Below are 16,590 nucleotides of genomic sequence, written 5' to 3' on the forward strand. Positions count from 1 at the left end.
GTTGTTCCTTTTGTGGTACTCTTCTTTGATGTGTCCCCCATGTCCAAGCCCATTCATCTGTCCCCAGCTTGTTGATGGCCAACCTCAGAACCTTCTCAAGGTACTTCTCCGGACATGTCAAGCACTTGATTGTTGACCTGAGCAGTTTTAAGAATTCATCGTCGGAATCAGGTTTCAAGTCCTGCAAACAGATACTTGGATCATTTTGGAATTCAAGAGCATTGCCATTCACCTCCACAGTTGTGAAGGCATAGACAGGCAAACCATAGCGCAAATGTTTAATGGTTCAATTTGTCAGTCACTACTACCAGCGAGTGTTTATGGTTCAAGGAAATAGAAAATTACTTATTGGCAATCGATTTCAAGACCATCTCCAATGTTACTCCAACAGGCCTTTAAAGTCCACCAATTGGCTAATATGGGTTAGCCCAAGATGTAGCCCAATGGGCTATGCATATGGACAAACGGTCTAATGGAAGTTCATGTCTCATGGGCATGAGGATTGGCATAAAGTGGGCCGCGTCGACTTGGGATTGAAGCCAGATGATACCGTGAACGAGCGGCCTTATCAATTGGGTCATGAAGTCGTTGTTGTGATTGTGAAGGCAAGTCTGAAGTCTCTGTTGAGTGTGGAGCCGAGCACCGAGAGCATGTTCAGGGGGTAGACTATCGGCAGGTACGCAGAAAATAACAGCGGATTCCACTGCCAATTTAAGAAACAAAGGTAGCTTCAAAGTTACTCCTCATATCCGCCTACCTGCCTATGATCGGAGATAGATGGAGAAGCGAAGTGGGCACTTTGAGTTTCACTAGTCAACCAGAAAAAGCAATATAGAGTTCACAAATATTGGTTGCTTAAAAGGTGGAAGCTTGGGTGGATAAAGTTGCAGATTAAAAATGGGCAAGAAAAATTCTTTCAGGAGCAAAGCAGCACACTTTGTATCAGATGTCACAACTGTCCTCCTCAACCCCATTTCTGACAAACCCTCGAAACCTCCCTCGCCCACCGTAAAGGTTTATTTTTGCCACTTTTGTTTGCTGATTTAGCTATCAGGTTGGTTGTTTATACGATTGATCGAAATCTCACAACGCATTTGATGAAGATGAGTTTGATTTTGGCATTTTTGTTGCCATGGTTGGTTAAATGGGCTTTGGGTGTTTGTTGCTAGGGTTTGGATGACTTAATATGACATTTTCTTAAATGGAATTGAAGATGAAATGTGCATCTTTTTCAATCCTTCGATTAAGAAATAGGAAATGATCACACTTTCTGAGTTTTATGTGAAATTTTCGACTGAGAGTTGAATTTATGTGTTTCAATTGTCAAACATGATATCTTACAAGTTTGCAATGAGGGTTTACCGTTTAAGTTGGAGGCTATTGTACATGTATATGTTTCTAGTTTGTTATATGCTAAGGATGAATGTGATTCATTCGTATTTGTTATGATGAGCTGTTTGCTTACTGATTTTTACCAGGAAGATGAGAATGGGCCAAGAAAAAGTCAGCTAGAGCCAGTTGATGAGGAGGATTCTGAGGATTTAGGTGATGGGCCTGATACTTCTTCCTTCCCTGCATTCCTCTATTCTCTTTGGTCAACCTCTGATGCAAATTCAGACGAGAAAAATGATAGTCAAGCTGAAATGGGTGGCTCCCCTTCTGATCCTGTGATAAAAGAGAGTGGGAAAAAGAAAAGCTTATTTTCCAGGGGTAAACAATCACTGAGAACCCTTTACCAAGCTGCTAGAATAAGCGGCTACCGAAATCAAGAGCGCAAGACTGATTCTGACTCCGACGTGGAACCTGATGAAAAAAGTGATGATAATTTGGATGGACTTGAAATGAGAGACATATCAAAAATGAAAGAGTCTACGCCTTTGGCAGATCTTCCGGATATCTCTGAACCTTCTTTGCTTATTTCAGAGAAAACAAGAGGTGTCCTTTATGCTTCACTTCCAGTGCTTGTTCAAGGGAGGAAATGGTTGTTGCTCTACAGGTGTGGGAACACAGACTCTCATAACTAAATCATTTCAGGACCCTCTGACTGACGATGATAATATTTTTGAGCTTTGCAGTACATGGAGGCATGGCATATCACTCTCAACCCTTTACCGAAGAAGCATGCTTTGGCCTGGCCTTAGTTTGCTGGTAATGGTTAATCAATTTTCATTCTGAGTGATCAATTTTTTTTATTATAAATGATTGTCCTCGTTGTTTACGCATGTAGGTGACCATAACAAGCAATATCTTCCTCCAATATTGACCATTATTTATGTCATACCTCAGAAATTGGTGATATTCCAATATTTTCACATTGTATGTCAGGGATGCCCTCATTGTATACTTTTCTCAGTAGCATCTGACAAGTACAAACAAAAATTGTACATTTGTGTTGGCTTAAATGCATTGAATCCTTTGTAACATGACGTCATGATCGTGTGGTTCCCGTATGCTTTTGTTGGATTCATATCATTTCTAGTTGGAAGTTACTTAAGGAGCATCATTGATAGTGTCCTGAGAATATGGAATTATCTCGAGGATGCTGCAAAAGGTATCTTGGGCATGAATGTCCATGGAGTACTAATGTTCGGCTCAGAAACCAATGTATAAGATTTGCTAAAGGATGTTCTTTCTACTCCAGTTCCAAATTCTTAGTGAATTTTCCAGTTCTTTTTAAGTTTATTCATTAGTTAAGAACTTTATCTTTTCTTGAATGTTCTCCTTCTGGTCTTTCGAAACATGTCGAGTTTCTAAAACCATTTTATTCCAAAAAATAAAAAATTTCAATTTATTTGTTGTTACCTCATTTGGCCTCTGTAATAGCTATTAGATTGAAAGCTTCATTTCCTGAATTTTTGCCATGGCAACCACTACTTGTGGAAGATTTCATATATGCTCAGTCTGATGAACCTTCATATTGCTAGTTCTACTCTACCAACTACAGCTGCATTTGTTTTTGTCTTGCCTATAACAATTACAATATTTTGCTACATCTATTTGGTGTTTTGAAACATCTCATATTTCTTCCTTCAGAAAGGAAATTAATAATAAAAACTTTCTTATTATAGCCGTAACTAAGAAGTCCTGTGTAGCCAAGCACAATTTATTTGGGATAATGGCGTTGATGATATCATGTCAAGCACATTTGAATATCACTGAATTTTGAGTTCCTCTGTGTTTTCAATTGTGAATGAATTTACATGGATTTATGCATTCAGGTTGTAGGAGATCGTAGAGGTGCGGTGTTTGGGGGCTTGGTTGAAGCTCCCCTGAGACCAACCAACAAGAGAAAGTATCAGGTGCTCATTGTGCACATATTTTCTACGAGTTCAGTCACTAACATTTTTCTTTCACATTAAATTGACATGAATTTCTAAACAGGGATCCAACAGTACATTTGTATTTACAAATACATCAGGCCAACCTGTTATATTTCGCCCAACAGGTATTTTCCTCTTTTGCTTTCGATCCAGTAATTCCAAGTTCTAATCTCACTGTTTAGTCTGTTACTATTGTCTTTTTCATCATTCAATGGGCAAATTAGAGGCTGATTCATTGAGCAAATTAGAGGATTAAAAGTTTGCAATTAACCCTTGTATCTGTTCAAAAAATTAGATTCTTCTCAAAGCAGATATGGACGATAATAGGAAAAAATTAATTTTTGATTCGAAAATAACTTTATGCTCTTGGCTCCACTATATATTGTAACTCCCTTCCTCTAGTAAGTGAGCACCTGACCGCTCTTTAAAGGCCGTGAAGGAAGTTTGATAACAAGTTGACAGTCAGTTTCATATTCTTTCCAAGTCAATATGGGTAACCGCAACAGCAGCTGACTAATGTTTACGCAGGTGCAAATCGCTATTTCACTTTGTGCTACACTGACTATCTAGCAATTGGTGGCGGAGGACACTTTGCGCTTTATTTGGATGGTGACCTGTGAGCTCTAGATCTTCTTCTTTATTTTACAATTCTGTGATTTGAGGTTTCAAATTTCCAGAAATCAAATACAATGGTGACCATAAAAATGCCCTGCATTGGTTTCTCAATTTTTAAATGTTTTTATTTATGGAAGGTTGAATGGATCAAGTTCAGTTTCTGAAACCTATGGGAACCCTTGTCTTGCAAACTCTGAAGACTTTGAAGTAAAGGAAATTGAGGTATGGAAAGAACTACTCATTTTCATGTCCTTGTGCACACATATCTCTGTTTGGCCTCATCGTTACTTGACGGTTTGGTGCATTTGTAATGATATTTTGATAATTCCTGAAGGTAACAGCATTTTCATGTGTATTGCAGTTGTGGGGCTTTGTGTATGGTTCAAGGTATGAAGAAATACTTGCTTTAAGTAAAACTGAGATGCCTGGTATTTGCCGGTGGTAACGCTTGGGGAAGATCTCGTTTTCTCGTGATGATCAAGTTCCTTAAGGAGTTTCTTGTCTCGTTGATATAACTGGATGATAATATGCTGGTGTTGTACCACCGAATGAGGGCGATCTTTCTGTATATTCATGGTGTCTCCTAGTTACTATTTTACACTTTGTACGTGTCACTCTACACTGTATGAAGGACTCTTGCACAATTTACCAATTTTGGGTATAAATTGGATTTGAGACGCCTCTTGCTATTGAGACAATCGCGCTAAAAGTATGACGACTTGGCATTCCATAAGCATCTATGGCTTAAACCGGACAATGAACAGCGGGTGGGTACCAGTATGGCCATGCCCAAGAGGGGTTTCTAAAGCTGGTCACCCCTACTAGGGAGTAGGGACGAGCCGAGCCACATAGCAATCTCTGCATAAGCATCCTGAGATTTTCCAGTGTGAACCAACACTATATGCATGTTAGATACTACCATTCAAAAGTAGTTTCAATCTCTGCACAAGCATCCTGAGATTTTCCAGATTGAGTCAACACACTGCATTTGAGATACCATTCGACAGTAGTTTGTGCCTGCGTGTACGCATCTAACATGGGATAATACACATTAAGAAATAGCATGATCAAATCTGTTAACCATCTAAGAGAATCACCGGTTCCGCATTTTGAGCTCATCATAAACTTTAACAAATATATCTTGCTTGAGCTTGATCCGTTGTTAGAATATGAAGCTAGGTTGCAAAAAACATGTATAAATTATCTAAGATGACGGTGGCTCAGAGATGGTGGCAGCGGCATTTTCACGGGCTCACCTTTTGACTCAACCCGACAGGCTGACACCGTAAGCATATTAACAAGAAACTTGCCTTCTATTTCTACTTTTTTCCATCCATGCGTATTCAGAGGAACGATGAAGGAAAACAAGGAAAAAAAAAAGTTGCCCATTCAAGACCAGAGAACTATATCAGATGAATTCCAAACACCTTTAAGGATCTAATAGTGCTCTTCAGAAAACTACAAAAGCAAATATGGTTACCAATTACACAACCTAACCAACGGGTCTCTAAAATTCTAGCACCTCTACCTGTAGTTTGGCAAATATCACCAGCAAACGCCTTTCATGGGATCTGCATATAACCAGAAATAGATTGATTGGAATGTAAGATCAAAATGAAAAATGCCATTCATAGAAACTATGAAGGGGTTAAAATTAGCATCTATTTTGAAGGAACACAGAAGCCTTTCCAATGAAATTTAATACCTTGGTTGTTTGGTTCACATTGTTGGTTCGCATTGTTAATTCATGGCAAATATGTATGCTGTAGTCCCCAATCAAACTACTGTTGCAGTCTTCTCTACAATGCCTTCTTGTAGTTTATGTGAGGGGCCCTTCATCACATTGGCACTCTTAATATCTTCCTGCTCCTCGTATGCAGCTGCGTGAACACCCAGGGCAGCACGGCCAGAAGGATCAAGATTTTTTGACCATGCAGCATCCCATTCCACAGCTTTTGCTGTACTGCATGCCACACTTGGACCTCCAGGAACCGTAGCTCTTGCAGCATTCTGCTCATAAACGGGAAATCGATCAAATAATCTCTAAAGAAATTAGCAAAAGGTTAATAGAAATACCAAATGAATAAATAACATTAATAGAAAGAACTTAACACCACCTTAGGGAAGAATTTCTCAAAGATGGTTCTGTAGTAGTAGGCCTCTTTTGTTGTAGGAGTATTCTCAGGATAAATAAAGCTTGCATTCATCAGCATTAAATCTGTAACCTGACAGATTTCAAATTGAAACTAGGTATTATTCAATGTAGGTAAGAGGGGTATTGAAAATTAGAAGAAAATTATGTATTCCCCTTGCAGAGCAAACCCCATTATCTATGCAATTTAAGAACCAAATCATGGTCAATAAGATGGGTAAGGCATCCAAATCAAAACCCTAGTTGAAGGGATGCATACTTGTTTGTTCGCATGATCCTTCAAGCCATCAATCCAACTGTACCCAACACCATCGCTGAATTGTTCCTTCTGCCTGTACAATATGTGCTAAACCCCAAATAGCAAAAAATAAGAAAACACATATGAAATCATAGCTAGATGGAAAAGGGAAGCAGACGCAAGATATAAATTCATGTCAAATTTGGGAAGCCCGAAGTCAATACATTCTTCAAAAGTCAAAACCCTAAATATTGCACACCTTTGGCAAATATGGCTTGTGATCATCATCGAATGCATTACGTAAGACCCACTTCTCAATCCTTCCAATATCTCGCCTGATCTGCAATAATATACAATAGTTATCAGTAATATTTCTTAAAGCCAATGGGGAAGCTTAATATATGAATTTCTGCACTTCTCATTTGCTATGAAAAATGGCGGGTGATCAAAGTCGTTGTCCAACAAGTTTACAGAGCAACAATTCCATGGACATTAAAAACTGAATGAAAACCCCTGTGAAGACTAGGAGCCAACAATATAAAGAACAAATATTACAAGAACAGTGGGTTCATGTCAAAGCTAAAGAATCATGGCCCATTCAAATATTAAGACTCAACTCTGCCTGCAATTCTACTAAGTGCTATGCATAATCTAACATGTGCGAGTATAATGACAATACCATCCATGAATAAAATTAGTCCCACAAATAGCTATCAAAAGGTAAACAACACCCGTGCACAAGGCTTCTGCAGTGAGCTTGGTCAGGGATAAGCAGGATGTACGCAGACGTTACCCCAAATAATATGTGGAGAGGTTGTTTCCAAGAATTGGACCTTGACCTCTAGGTTGCACCCATGTAACTCTAGCACAAATAGCTATTACAATAAAGAAAAATAAACTGCGTTTTGTCGCAAACAATGAACCGGATGCTGTAAACGGTTAACATGGATTGTGCATTGCAATGCCCAAGATCAAAAGAAGTTCCATACCATTTTCCACTCTGGATCTATGCTCATGGCTGTGTTGATGAATTCTTTATCCAAAAAGGGTACACGTGCTTCAACACCCCATGCTGAAGTTGATTTATTGGCCCTCAAGCAATCATAAAGATGAAGAGCTTTGATCTATTGAATTAGAAAAGATTTCATCAGAACCGTGAAATGATAATAAAAGTACAACGAAAATGGGCCAAGCAGTACATGAGAACAAATAAACAGAGACAAAAAATTACCTTCCTACATGTTTCTTCGTGAAATTCCTCCTTGTTAGGTGCCTTGTGGAAATACAAGTAACCTCCAAATATTTCATCTGAACCTTCCCCAGAAATAACCATTTTCACTCCCAAAGATTTAATTTTTCGAGACATGAGAAACATTGGAGTGCTGGCTCTAATAGTAGTCACATCATATGTTTCAATATGGTATATAACTTCTTCAAGAGCATCTATACCTTCCTGATATGGCAGTTAAAATTAAAAAAAAAAAAAAAACTCTAATTTGTAAAGAATACAACACATTTAACGGGAAAAAAAGGAACACACTTGACGAATGTTTTCTCATGCTTTATTAGGATGCAGAAGTGATTACCTGAACAGTAAAATAAAACTCATGGTGGCGAGTTTTAAGATAATCTGCTACCTCTCTGGCAGCTTTCAGATCTGGTGAACCCTGAATAACAAATATCAATGAATAAATAAGCTATACAGAGACAAACCCATAGAAAAGAAAAGCAAACGCTGCGAAATTTAATTTTACACCCATAAATTTTTCCGGTCAGATTATTTTTACCATCATTAGTATAACTGTAACTTCCTAAACATATGAGTCCACATTAAGGGCCAAAGTCTCCATAGTAAAACACATGCTACTCTAGAAGCTAAATATTGTGAATATTACCCTCAGACCAATGCAGAAGGTATGTAATTGCGATCCCCATTGGCAAGCAGCTTCTGATTCAGCCAAATGGCGGCATGCCACAGCAGCAACAAGTGATGAGTCCAGTCCTCCAGACAAAAGTACACCAAATGGTACATCAGTCATAAGTCTCTTAATCACAGCCTGCATCACATTAACAGAACAGAAACAGAGTTTTATTCTCAAAATGTATTAAGCAAATTAAATGAGTTTGAAAAAAAGAGGAAGTTACTTCAGTTGAAGAAGACTGACAAATATATTAAACGAAAAATGACCACAATCAATGAGAAGTCATATCCTATTTCATTCAAAAAAAAAATTTCTTCAAGCACTTGCATGAAATTATATTTCATTTCTGCAAACTAATATATTTCATTTCTAATAAAAGAAAAAAAACACAAAACTTATTCGGGCCCAGTTGACCACGTATAAAAACATGAAAGAAAAGGAGTGGACCACATAAAAAGTTCTTTTGTTACTCTTCCATCTACAACCTCAGTGGTAGAGTTGCAAGGGTGTAATCTAAAGGTCACATGTTTAATTCCAGAAAACAGTCTCTCCACATATTATGTGAGGATAAAGTTTGCATATATCTTGCCTGTCCCCGACTCCGCCCATTACAGGAGCCTTGTGCAAGGGAGTTGTTTACCTTTTACCTCTTTCCATCTATTGATCATTTGGAAAGAGAAAAAAAGAGAGAGTGTATTAGGGGATTGAATCTATGTTCGACTTAATCAAAAACAGAAGAATACAATGTTACAGATGAATCAACGCTTCTAGATTAAACAGACACAATGAGGTACAGTGCTCTGTACTCTTTGGGCGGTATCACTCTAGCCTATAGAAATAGCTTAACCACATTTAGTTTATGCTCACCACAAAATAAAGAAAATGCACTTAAAATCTCAATGAATATTTGAGGAGATATTCCCAGAGCTGTTGCATTGGAAAAAGTCAAAAAGAACCAAGATATAACTGAAAAGCAATTTCAAGCAAATATAAGAAGATGCCAAGAGCATGCCTTCTCAAAAGCCGCACGTAAAACCAGGGGATCATATGGTGCGGAAGGAATCTGCTCCGAGAACCAAGGTGGGTTATACCACCTTCTAAGCCCACCTGCAAGCCATAGCTAGTGTTATCAAAGAAAGAAAAAACAATTGAGGATGGAATTCCATTCATTGGTTATAACTTTTGAAAACACTGGTGCAAAATAGGGGTGAGGCGACGGGGGGAACCAAGTAAAAATTTTAAGAAATTCCTTAGTCCCAAGATTTGGATTGGCTTATCTGCCAAAATGTCTTGAATCTCTGAGGCAAACAAAACAAGCTATCCATATATCACAACTTTTCATTACTTCATAATTCAATCCATGATTGAATGTAACAATTTTACATTTCAAGCTGGAACGAATTCTATACAATAAACAACCAATTTAAAAGTCACATAACCTTGCTTACTTCAAAAGGTACAAAAAATAAAGAAACACGCAAAAGTATACTACAAGCGTCTACATTACTTGGTAATGATTAATTAACATTTCAAATAAGCCAACCTTGTTTGCTTGAATATATATGCCCTGGAAGGAAAGACACAAATCTTTCGCAATCGTCACTCAACGCTTTCATTTCGGAAGCAAACCATATTGATCCTGAAGAGTAATATGGCACCAAATCAACAGCAGTTAAAATATTTGAAAGGAAAAAAAATGAGATCATAAACTGACATCAATGCGTAAATCCAACAATTCCAACACACGGAATTAAATTAAAGATGGATTTCAATGCCCTTTTAAAGTGCAGTGAAGGATACACAGTTGAGAATTTCACAGCACAACTACCACCTAGTTAACAAGCACATGTGTTCTTCTGCATGTTACAGGTTGCTATGGAAATTATTTAAGCATACTATTCAAGGAAAACTTAATTAATGCTCTTGCCATTCAATCTTCATTTCCAAGGTTTTTTCAAAAGCATTCACTAATGTACAATTTCAATTCCTTTCAAATAGAGGTCACATTTGATATTAGTTTCCCTCGGAAAAAGAACCTAAAAAACCCCAAATATGGCTATGGGATTTCCATCAGCAAAACAACAGAAATGATAGTAGATAAACTAATTTAGCCAACATAATATCATGATGTGGTGAACAAAGAAAATTGAAGCACATATGTTGAAGGAAACATATATACCATCAAGGCCCCAACCCATATAAAGTGGAGTAATGCCAATAGCATCTCGAGCTGCAATGAAACTCTTGTCACGGGTGTCAAGAAGAACAAAAGAGAACATGCCATCCAACATGCCCACAAAATCCTCTCCATATTCTTCGTACTATAAAAGATAACAAACCAAAAAACAAATGTCTTGAAAAGCAGGTCAGTGATAAAGAAGTAGACGAGGTAAATGAACATAGTTGTCAAGTACTTACAAGATGTGCAATCACTTCACAGTCGCTTCCTGTTCGGAACTGATGAGACTTCAACTTTTCTCTTAATTCTTTATGGTTATAGATCTCCCCATTAACCTTAAGATCAAAGCTTCATTAATAGGAATTGAGAGTACCAGATATTTTTTACTGGGATTGAGTAAGAGAAGTTTTAGAAAATATTTCACCTTCAGAGTTTAGGTACAATGACACCACAAGCAATTAAGAAAGAGAAATAAACCAAAAGGACTAAACTAGCATGTATATGCACTATTTTAACTAAACAGATCATTTTGTGCATGTATTATGACTGTTAAGGGTCAAATTGGAGCTTTTTCCTGGTCGACCTGGTGGGTCTTCGAGTGGCGCAAAGAAAAGTCCTCGATCGGGTGATCTTTCTGATGCCACCCCTATTTGTTAACGAAATGGGCTACATGCTAAACTTCTTTGTATCATTCCCGCTAATAGTATGCATTTGTCATAAAATAAGTACAAATTGCATGGACGTGCCTTATTAACTAAAGCTACAAAGTTTTGAAAGTGTCCATAACAATCCACTCTCCTACTCCAATTCGATAAGTGATTGCAATAACTTGGATTTTTATCGATTTGGTTTTGGATCAGCAAGAAGAAAATATCTTGAATGTTAGTTTGAAAAAAAATTCTAGTACGAATATTCTCTAAAGGTATTTGAACAGCTCACTCTTTTCTAGAAAGGGTTAAAATTAGCTTCAAAGCAACAGAAAATATTTGATTGAGATTACTATCCCTCTCGTATCCTAAATAGTTGAAGGTTCTATTTATTTCCTTCCATATGAGAACCTCTAGATATTCAAGGTTCGTCTGACACATACACTTTGAGCAGATATCAACTCACTCACCCAGCTCAAGATTACCAACAAATTCCCCCATAATAAGTGTTCATCTAAGTTTTTTCCTGTATCTCAATGTTTCGTTTCAATTTTTCTATACAGAAGAAGAATTTAAAAAAAAAAAAGATTTAGCTGTTTTGATCTAACCGTTTAAATCAATTCTGGTTCATAGGGTGCCATAAGAATCAAAAGTTGCCCATTTTTCGTTTTGATTAATTCAGGGTTAACGGTGACAGCCAGAAAAGTGAGGTAAATCATATATACCGTGACAACAACTGTCTTGTCTTCATTGTAAAGTGGCTGATCTCCTGAAGCAGGGTCTACAATAGCAAGTCGCTGATGAGCAAGATAAGAGTTCTCGAAACAATGCAAGCCACTCCAATCAGGACCTCTGTGGCGCAATCTATATTTCCAAATCAACAGCAACAAAATCTTGATTTTGCAAACGCGAAGAGAAAAAAGTGCAGAAGAAAATCAAGAAAGGGAAAATATGATTGAAAGAATTAACCTTCGAGAGAGTTCGATGATGCGGGAGCGTTTGGCTTGAGAGTTGTCTATGCAGCCAAAGACGGCGAGTATTCCACACATGGCTGGCGGCGTCTGCTTCTCTGTCCTCTCTGTGTGATGGAAGCGCGAGAATGACGACGGCAGCTGCTGAAATGGATGGCTTTATTTTATAGTGGCCCTTTGATCGTGGCCGTTGATTCTCTGACCTGGTAAGAGATTCCACCCTTTTCGTTAATTAATGACTTTTTTTTTTAATTTAGGGTTTCAGACGCGGATCTTATGGAAACTGGACTGTCCAGATATTTTTATTTTATATACTTCACTATTTTTAGGGAAATGATATTTATCTCAACTTTATTATGAGTCAACAACTCAACATGCATGCATGAAATGAATCTTTTTTAAAAAAATTTTGGGTAGATTCTATTTTCCTTTGCGGAAGAGTCATAAATTTTGGGCTCCAAAAGTCACGCAGCCGTCCCGTTATCACCGTCATCCTCATTCACATTTGACTCGTAAAGCATATTTATTGCCTATTTCAGACTTTCAGTTGGAATTTTCGCAGGCCCATGGGCTGATGTGTATAATGGGCTAAATTCATGGGCTGATGTATGATGGGTTATTATCAAATGCAACAGAAAATAACGGGGAAAAAAAAAAAACAAACCTTGGACTTATGAAAACGACCACGTTTAGAGCAAGTCCCTGTGGCTTCTGCTTGGTGTTTCGACTGTTTTCCATGGTGGAAGGAACCGCCCTCACTGCTACCAACATTTTTGCCAAGGAAGGAGAACTAATAAAAAAATCGAAAACAATTAGGGAGTCGCCATTAATGGCGACATCGAAGAGCCAAGGTGCTTCAGTTCCGAGTTCGGAAAAGATGAGCCCCAGAGTTTGGCTCTACTCGATTCTGCTTACTCTTCAATACGGAGCACAGCCCTTGATATCGAAGCGCGTCATCAGGTACTCTCCCTCGCATTTAAACTACTTCAACAATTTTCGATCTGATCGTATTGTAATCAAATGCCCTGTTTGACCAAATTGACTGGATTTGACATGTTAATCACCTGTGTATTTTTGGGTTTCCTGTAAAATTGCTACGAAAGATCGGGTTTTTTTTTTTAAAAAAGTTTAAGAAGTAATTGAACAGTTGTAGTTGATTGGCTCTTCTATGATACAGGAATTTGTTATTTGACTGTTATGCTTGCTTTAACTGGGAGAATTTTGGTTGGTTTTATGTTTCTTAGAACATCCTTAGCTTTTCTGGTTTTCATGCAGACATTGATACTATATGATACCGATGCGTTAATGTAGAAATGATTCTCAATCTGTTTTGAGGAGACGTGTTCTTTGGTTTTCTATGAAGCTTATCTATTTATGATGATGCAGACAGCCTTACATTTGCATTCACAAGTAATGCAACTCCTATCAGTATTCTGCAAGTTGTTATGTTAGAAAAATGGAGTTCGTTAGATCTACCTTTGTTTTCTTTCATAATAGAACTAATTTAATGTTTATTGAAGTCCCGATCAATAACCATTCAATTTTTTCTGCAGACGAGAAGTAATTGTGACATCATCTGTCCTAACCTGTGAGCTTGTAAAAGTAAATTCGTTTACCATATACACTACCATTTGTTACAGTGTTTGTTTCAATGGAGATTAGCACTAATTTTGTCCATTAATTGGTATGAGCAAATGTTTTCCTCATTCTTCACAGGTACTATCCGCACTTATTCTCATGGCAAAAGATGGTAGTTTGAAGAAGTTATTTAGTGAGTGGACTTTGGTTGGTTCATTGACTGCCTCTGGACTTCCTGCAGCTATTTATGCACTGCAAAACAGTTTGCTCCAGATATCTTACAAGAATCTTGATTCACTTACGTTTTCAATGCTGAACCAGACAAAAATAATTTTCACCGCTTTGTTCACATATATAATTTTGAGGTATGTCCCAATGGTAATTAGCCAATCAGTTGATGAACTTCAATCGCATTCAGTGAAAGGAATTTATTGGGTAATTTGATAATTCTTAATATCCTAGCCAAAGGGATTTATCTGTTAAGCATATGTTTGTGTACATTGAAATAGTGATCTTATCTTATGTTAAGGAAATTTGAAGTATTTATTGTTACACTTGCCTGAACTTTTTCTTTTCCATGCAGGCGAAGGCAATCAATTCAGCAAATTGGGGCCTTGTTCTTGTTGATCATGGCAGCAGTCCTTCTGAGCATTGGTGAAGGATCAACTAAGGGTTCCAGTAGTGGAAATGCTGATCGAATTCTATTTTACGGAATTATTCCTGTATTAGTAGCATCTGTACTCTCAGGTCTGGCTTCAGCTTTATGTCAATGGGCTTCTCAGGTTAGCGGGACTCTTCACTCTATTGCTTTAAGGTTTAGTAAGTTCTTTTGAATAATTCCCCGGTTTCTTACTGTCTCCCTTACAGGTTAAAAAACACTCCTCATACTTGATGACTGTTGAAATGTCGATTGTTGGAAGCTTGTGCTTGTTGGCTAGTACTTCGAAGTCTCCAGATGGAGAAGCTATTAGACAACATGGATTTTTTTATGGTTGGACTCCGCTAACTCTGGTAATGATTTTATTGATGATAGTAAAGAACAATTTCTAGTGGTAGGGAAAAGGCATCCTTGGTATTTGGCTCAAGTGATATTGGAGTTCGTGGGCATCAGCTGGTGTAAAAGTCTTTTAAGCTGCTTTTTGGTCAACTATTTAGCTTAAGCGAATAAGCGGTGTATGAGTAGTTGGGATCAGTTGAACTTCTGTTTTTGATCTTACAATGAAAAAAGGGGGGTTAAAGTAAAATTACTATGTTTTGAGGCGCATGCTATATGTCTTTTGTTGGTGATGGATGTGGCTTTATTTTCCATCACAGTCTGAGATTATTGCTATGTACACTGCATGAGTCTTCGATTTGTAGATGTTTTCTGTTGGTGGATACCAAATAAAGATCTAAGGCACTTGGAAGTTGAGCTTCATTATTTGCTCTCTGGACCAGAAAAATAGTCAATAATCTCTCAAGTTTATGTTCTGGTGTAATAGCATGGAGTATTTGTTTGTGTTGATGGTATTCGCAACTCTTTAGGTCATTAGTGATTTCTTTCACCTTCCCACTCTGGTGAAGTCATGACGCCACAAATTTAGAAGAAATTTGTTGCCTCTTTGGATGTTGTGATCCTTGCAACATGTTCAAGGCAAACCATTGATTGTTCTTCTTTCTATGCAGTACCTGCTATAAGGCATTACCGCATTATAGTATGATATAGCTTCACCGTGGTAATTCTGTGCTTTGTTTTGTTTCAGATCCCAGTTGTATCTAATGCTCTTGGTGGAATCCTTGTTGGCCTAGTTACAAGCCATGCTGGTGGTGTTAGAAAGGTAAGTTTATTTCATAGTATAATTGTAGAAGTACAATATATTTTTGGATCTCAGAAACAATGAGAGGAAGAATGATGGGGTTAGGGTGTTAGAAACCCTGAATAAATCATATGGGCTATTATCAAGCAATTTCATGCTCGACCTTGCATGTTGAATTCTCATCAAAAGAGGTCTAGAGCTTGGTAGTTTGATCTTCATAGGCGAGCATATGATTCAATGATAAAGTTGCAATGGTGCAACCTAAAGGTCATAGGTTCAATGTCTGAAAACATTCTCTCCACATATTATGTGGAGCTCTTCACCTGACCCTACCCACTGCGAGGGCCTTGTGCACATGAATTGTTTACCTTTTAACATTGAATGCTCTAAACGGCAACAGACAATGCTTGTTAACAAATGGCTGTGAAATTCATGCAGGGATTTATCATTGTCTCAGCACTTCTGGTAACAGCCTTGCTGCAGTTTGTTTTTGAAGGAAAACCGCCATCGGTGTATTGTCTTTTGGCTCTTCCGCTTGTCATTAGTAGTACTTCTATATACCAGACGTATCCATATCAAGTGAAAAAGAAGGAGGCCTGATCCTCACTTGTTGTAACATTATATTGGGATGACAATGGAAGCCCCAAGTAGTGCAGTTTTCATTGTAAGCGTTACTTGGACCAAGTTGTAGAGGGGTTGAGAGTTAGATTGACGGAACATTTTTTGCAAATGTAGTCATACCTACCAATTTAGGGAAATTGAAAATACATGCCTTGTATTGCTTTCTTAAAACTCTTAGTTGTATTCGAACTGTGTATTGTTTTGGATCAAATTTGGGCATTGTTTGGTCTTCGAACTCTGAAATGATTGGAATCTATTTGGAGTTCTTAACAATGATTGGAATCTATTTGGAATTTTTGTTAAGAGTTTCTATTGTGGATGGTCTTAGTCCATATTCAATTTGACTAGCCTCCATGTAAGTGTATTACAAGTAACAAACTATTTCGAATTCTGATACCTAATTTTTTTTTTCCCTTGCAAAAATTTCACGCTTTTTTTATATGCAGGGGGAGTATATGTAATACCCTTTAGTAACCATTGGTTTGACCTAGCCTCCATGTAAGTGTATTACAAGTAACAAACTATTTCGAATTCTGATACCTAATTTTTTT

General features: G+C 37.6%; 3 protein-coding genes across 3 annotated transcripts; 2 read left to right on the plus strand and 1 right to left on the minus strand.

Annotated features, from left to right (window-relative positions):
- Positions 1 to 589: 589 nt before the first annotated feature.
- Positions 590 to 4,619, plus strand: LOC120012917 (oxidation resistance protein 1-like). The gene is made up of 8 exons (XM_038864479.1): positions 590 to 1,014; positions 1,479 to 1,996; positions 2,076 to 2,148; positions 3,219 to 3,299; positions 3,382 to 3,445; positions 3,849 to 3,936; positions 4,073 to 4,157; positions 4,297 to 4,619. Exons 1-8 carry the CDS (start codon positions 898 to 900, stop codon positions 4,378 to 4,380), a joined length of 1,110 nt encoding a protein of 369 aa, XP_038720407.1. The 5' UTR covers positions 590 to 897; the 3' UTR covers positions 4,381 to 4,619.
- Positions 4,620 to 5,229: 610 nt separating this feature from the next.
- LOC120012916 (asparagine synthetase [glutamine-hydrolyzing] 2) lies at positions 5,230 to 12,257 on the minus strand. The gene is made up of 15 exons (XM_038864478.1): positions 12,043 to 12,257; positions 11,799 to 11,937; positions 10,666 to 10,761; positions 10,427 to 10,568; positions 9,791 to 9,886; positions 9,260 to 9,354; positions 8,221 to 8,382; positions 7,912 to 7,992; positions 7,557 to 7,778; positions 7,315 to 7,449; positions 6,585 to 6,665; positions 6,347 to 6,433; positions 6,053 to 6,160; positions 5,641 to 5,945; positions 5,230 to 5,506 (listed from the first exon to the last, which is right to left on the minus strand). The coding sequence occupies exons 1-14, from the start codon at positions 12,120 to 12,122 to the stop codon at positions 5,712 to 5,714; spliced, it is 1,758 nt and encodes a 585-aa protein (XP_038720406.1). The 5' UTR covers positions 12,123 to 12,257; the 3' UTR covers positions 5,230 to 5,506; positions 5,641 to 5,711.
- Positions 12,258 to 12,775: 518 nt separating this feature from the next.
- LOC120011930 (UDP-N-acetylglucosamine transporter ROCK1-like) lies at positions 12,776 to 16,309 on the plus strand. Its single transcript, XM_038863107.1, has 7 exons — positions 12,776 to 13,004; positions 13,598 to 13,646; positions 13,761 to 13,987; positions 14,206 to 14,404; positions 14,490 to 14,633; positions 15,365 to 15,439; positions 15,857 to 16,309. Exons 1-7 carry the CDS (start codon positions 12,781 to 12,783, stop codon positions 16,016 to 16,018), a joined length of 1,080 nt encoding a protein of 359 aa, XP_038719035.1. The 5' UTR covers positions 12,776 to 12,780; the 3' UTR covers positions 16,019 to 16,309.
- The last annotated feature ends 281 nt before the right edge of the window (positions 16,310 to 16,590 follow it).

Source organism: Tripterygium wilfordii, chromosome 13 (genome assembly GCF_013401445.1).
Source record: "Tripterygium wilfordii isolate XIE 37 chromosome 13, ASM1340144v1, whole genome shotgun sequence".
In the NCBI taxonomy this organism is placed as follows: Eukaryota; Viridiplantae; Streptophyta; class Magnoliopsida; order Celastrales; family Celastraceae; genus Tripterygium; species Tripterygium wilfordii.

Bases quoted from the DNA above. Each gene is read 5' to 3' on its own strand.
- LOC120012917 (XM_038864479.1), top strand. From the start codon at position 898: ATGGGCAAGAAAAATTCTTTCAGGAGCAAAGCAGCACACTTTGTATCA. The intron at 1,015-1,478 runs GTTTATTTTTGC...GATTTTTACCAG, and splicing joins CTCCCTCGCCCACCGTAAAG to GAAGATGAGAATGGGCCAAG. The intron at 1,997-2,075 runs GTGTGGGAACAC...TGAGCTTTGCAG, and splicing joins AAATGGTTGTTGCTCTACAG to TACATGGAGGCATGGCATAT.
- LOC120012916 (XM_038864478.1), bottom strand. From the start codon at position 12,122: ATGTGTGGAATACTCGCCGTCTTTGGCTGCATAGACAACTCTCAAGCC. The intron at 8,383-9,259 runs GCATGCTCTTGG...AATGTGATGCAG, and splicing joins TACGTGCGGCTTTTGAGAAG to GCTGTGATTAAGAGACTTAT. The intron at 7,450-7,556 runs GTAATTTTTTGT...CTAATTCAATAG, and splicing joins ACGAAGAAACATGTAGGAAG to ATCAAAGCTCTTCATCTTTA.
- LOC120011930 (XM_038863107.1), top strand. From the start codon at position 12,781: ATGGTGGAAGGAACCGCCCTCACTGCTACCAACATTTTTGCCAAGGAA. The intron at 13,005-13,597 runs GTACTCTCCCTC...TTTTTTCTGCAG, and splicing joins ATATCGAAGCGCGTCATCAG to ACGAGAAGTAATTGTGACAT. The intron at 15,440-15,856 runs GTAAGTTTATTT...AAATTCATGCAG, and splicing joins ATGCTGGTGGTGTTAGAAAG to GGATTTATCATTGTCTCAGC.